At 29.5% G+C, this 2,500-nt stretch overlaps 1 protein-coding gene across 1 annotated transcript in view; it reads left to right on the plus strand.

Moving 5' to 3' along the window:
- Positions 1–878: 878 nt before the first annotated feature.
- The window catches only part of LOC115230063 (sushi, von Willebrand factor type A, EGF and pentraxin domain-containing protein 1-like), a gene marked incomplete at its 3' end in the record, with an annotated part of 28,544 nt that continues 26,922 nt past the window's right edge, over positions 879–2,500 (plus strand). The window contains exon 1 of the mRNA XM_029800298.2: positions 879–1,080. Within this exon, the coding sequence (XP_029656158.2) occupies positions 879–1,080 (202 nt within the window). The remainder of the gene's footprint in view (positions 1,081–2,500) is intronic.

Below are 2,500 nucleotides of genomic sequence, written 5' to 3' on the forward strand. Positions count from 1 at the left end.
TTTATTTTAAGTTTTGGTTCATGTTTTTCACTGTTTGATTTGCCTAATAGTGTTTTATCTATAATTTAATTATATAAATAATATATATATTATTATATATATATATATATATATAAGGATGAAAAGGGACACACGAGTTGATATATATGCAAAAACAAGTCAAGATAGAAAGTGCTAAAATAATTTTATAAAGAACATTCAGTAGTACCGGTTTCAGTCATTCGAGACCTTTTCAACTGTAAACATTTAAAAATTAAAATTTAGAAAAATTAAAGAAAAGTTCTTTTAAAAGAATTTGTATAGTGTTCAAATATAAGTGGCATATATATATATATATATATATATATAATATTAATTAGAGACAAAACCACTATTATGCAATCAAACAAAGAAAGACTTAATCCAATACATAAAAATTTTATATAAATTAAATAAAATTAAGTTATCCCTACAATTGTTTCCTGTCACTTCTAAGGACATTCATCAGGTGGTTTCAAGACCTTCTATTCAATTTTAATTATGAAAAAAATTACTTCATAATTTTAAATTGAATAGGTCTTGAGACCACCTGATGAATGTCCTTAAAATGATAGGAAACAATTGTAGTGATAATAATTAATTTTATTTAATTTATATAAAATTTTATGTATTGGATTAAGTCTTTTTGTTTGATTTGCATAATAGTGGTTTTGTCTCTAATTAATATTATATTATATTTTACTATAAAATGGATTCAATCCTAAATCTGATTTCCCCTGTAATTTGGATTTATTCCCTAATATTTATTATTATTTTATTATATATATATATATATATATATATATATAATATATATATATATATATATATATATATATATATATAGATATTATGTATGTATGTATGTATGTATTTATGTCTTTGTATGCACATCTACAGCCCAATGTCTGCCTGGATCAATCTCTCACGATGGCCTGGAGTTCTGCGAGACGTGTCCTATTGGTCATTACCAGTCTGAATATGCACAGAAAAACTGTCTCCCCTGCCAGAATGGAACGTCCACTCTCAGCCGTGGCAGCCGTCTTCAAGAAGATTGCAAAGGTATTTACCATTAACTTTTATGCACAGTTTTTCTCTGTTATTATTTGGTAACTCTAACCCCTTCGTGTGCATCGTTGTATGTGCATTGCCTATATAGATATTTTGATAGATATTTGTATCGTTATGTGTGCAAAAGTATATATATATATATATATTATATATAATATATATATATATATATATATTCTTTTACTTGTTTCAGTCATTTTGACTGCGGCCATGCTGGAGCACTGCCTTTAGTCGAGCAAATCGACCCCAGGACTTATTCTTTGTAAGCCTAGTACTTATTCTATCGGTCTCTTTTACTTGTTTCAGTCATTTGACTGCGGCCATGCTGGAGCACTGCCTTTAGTCGAGCAAATCGACCCCGGGACTTATTCTTTGTAAGCCCAGTTCTTATTCTATCGGTCTCTCTTGCCGAACCGCTAAGTGACGAAAAAGGATGCCAACAATATATATACGACGGGCCTCTTCCAGTTTCTGTCTACTAAATTCACTCACAAGGCTTTGGTGGGCCTGAGGCTATAGTAGAAAACACTTGCCCAAGGTGCCATGCAGTGGGACTGAACCTGGAACCATGTGGTTGGTTAGCAAGCTACTTACCACACAGCCATTCCTACGCCTATATATATAATTTCAGCAAAACAATTTAGATTCAAATGAATATGGTACATAACTTAGATGCACCAGAATTTTTTTTTATGGTATTACCCATAAAATTATGTGGGGTGATTATAACCAAAAAATACTTCAAGTTCTTGGAACTCACATCTATAACTTTATAAATATATTTACACTCTCTAAGATGTTTGGAAAACCTATATGAAATTTAGCTGAAGATTACTTGACATTATATTTGCTGTAATATTTGCAGCTTTAATAAAATGTTTATAGTATGAAACAATTGTACTAAACTACCGATCCATTCTTGTTGCTTATTTTTTGGATATATATATATACAATTTATAAATAAGGGCAAACGAAAAAATTTTCTAATGCCAAATATGCCGAAATTAGACACATAGTCCATAGCCATATAATTTATCACAATTTGATTAATTATATGGCTATGGACTACGTGTCTAATTTCGGCATATTTGGCATTCGAAAATTTTTTCGTTTGCCTTTATTTATTTCGAAAAAAATTTATCCTACATTAATATATAATATATATATATATATATATATATATATATATATATATATATATATATTCTTTATTTGTGTATTAAGGCCACTGTTGGTTTCCTGTTGGGAAGTGTAGGAAAATATCCAAGTATCTTAACTTTTTTGAGCCGATCAAAAGTGTTTGCTTTCTTCTAAAATGGAGGTGAATACCTTTCACCATGTGATCTGATTGAAAAAATTGTAAAGACAGTACTTGTCATTTTGACTGCAGCCATGCTGGAGCACCGCCTTT

Source organism: Octopus sinensis, unplaced genomic scaffold (genome assembly GCF_006345805.1).
Source record: "Octopus sinensis unplaced genomic scaffold, ASM634580v1 Contig14283, whole genome shotgun sequence".
Taxonomy (NCBI): domain Eukaryota; kingdom Metazoa; phylum Mollusca; class Cephalopoda; order Octopoda; family Octopodidae; genus Octopus; species Octopus sinensis.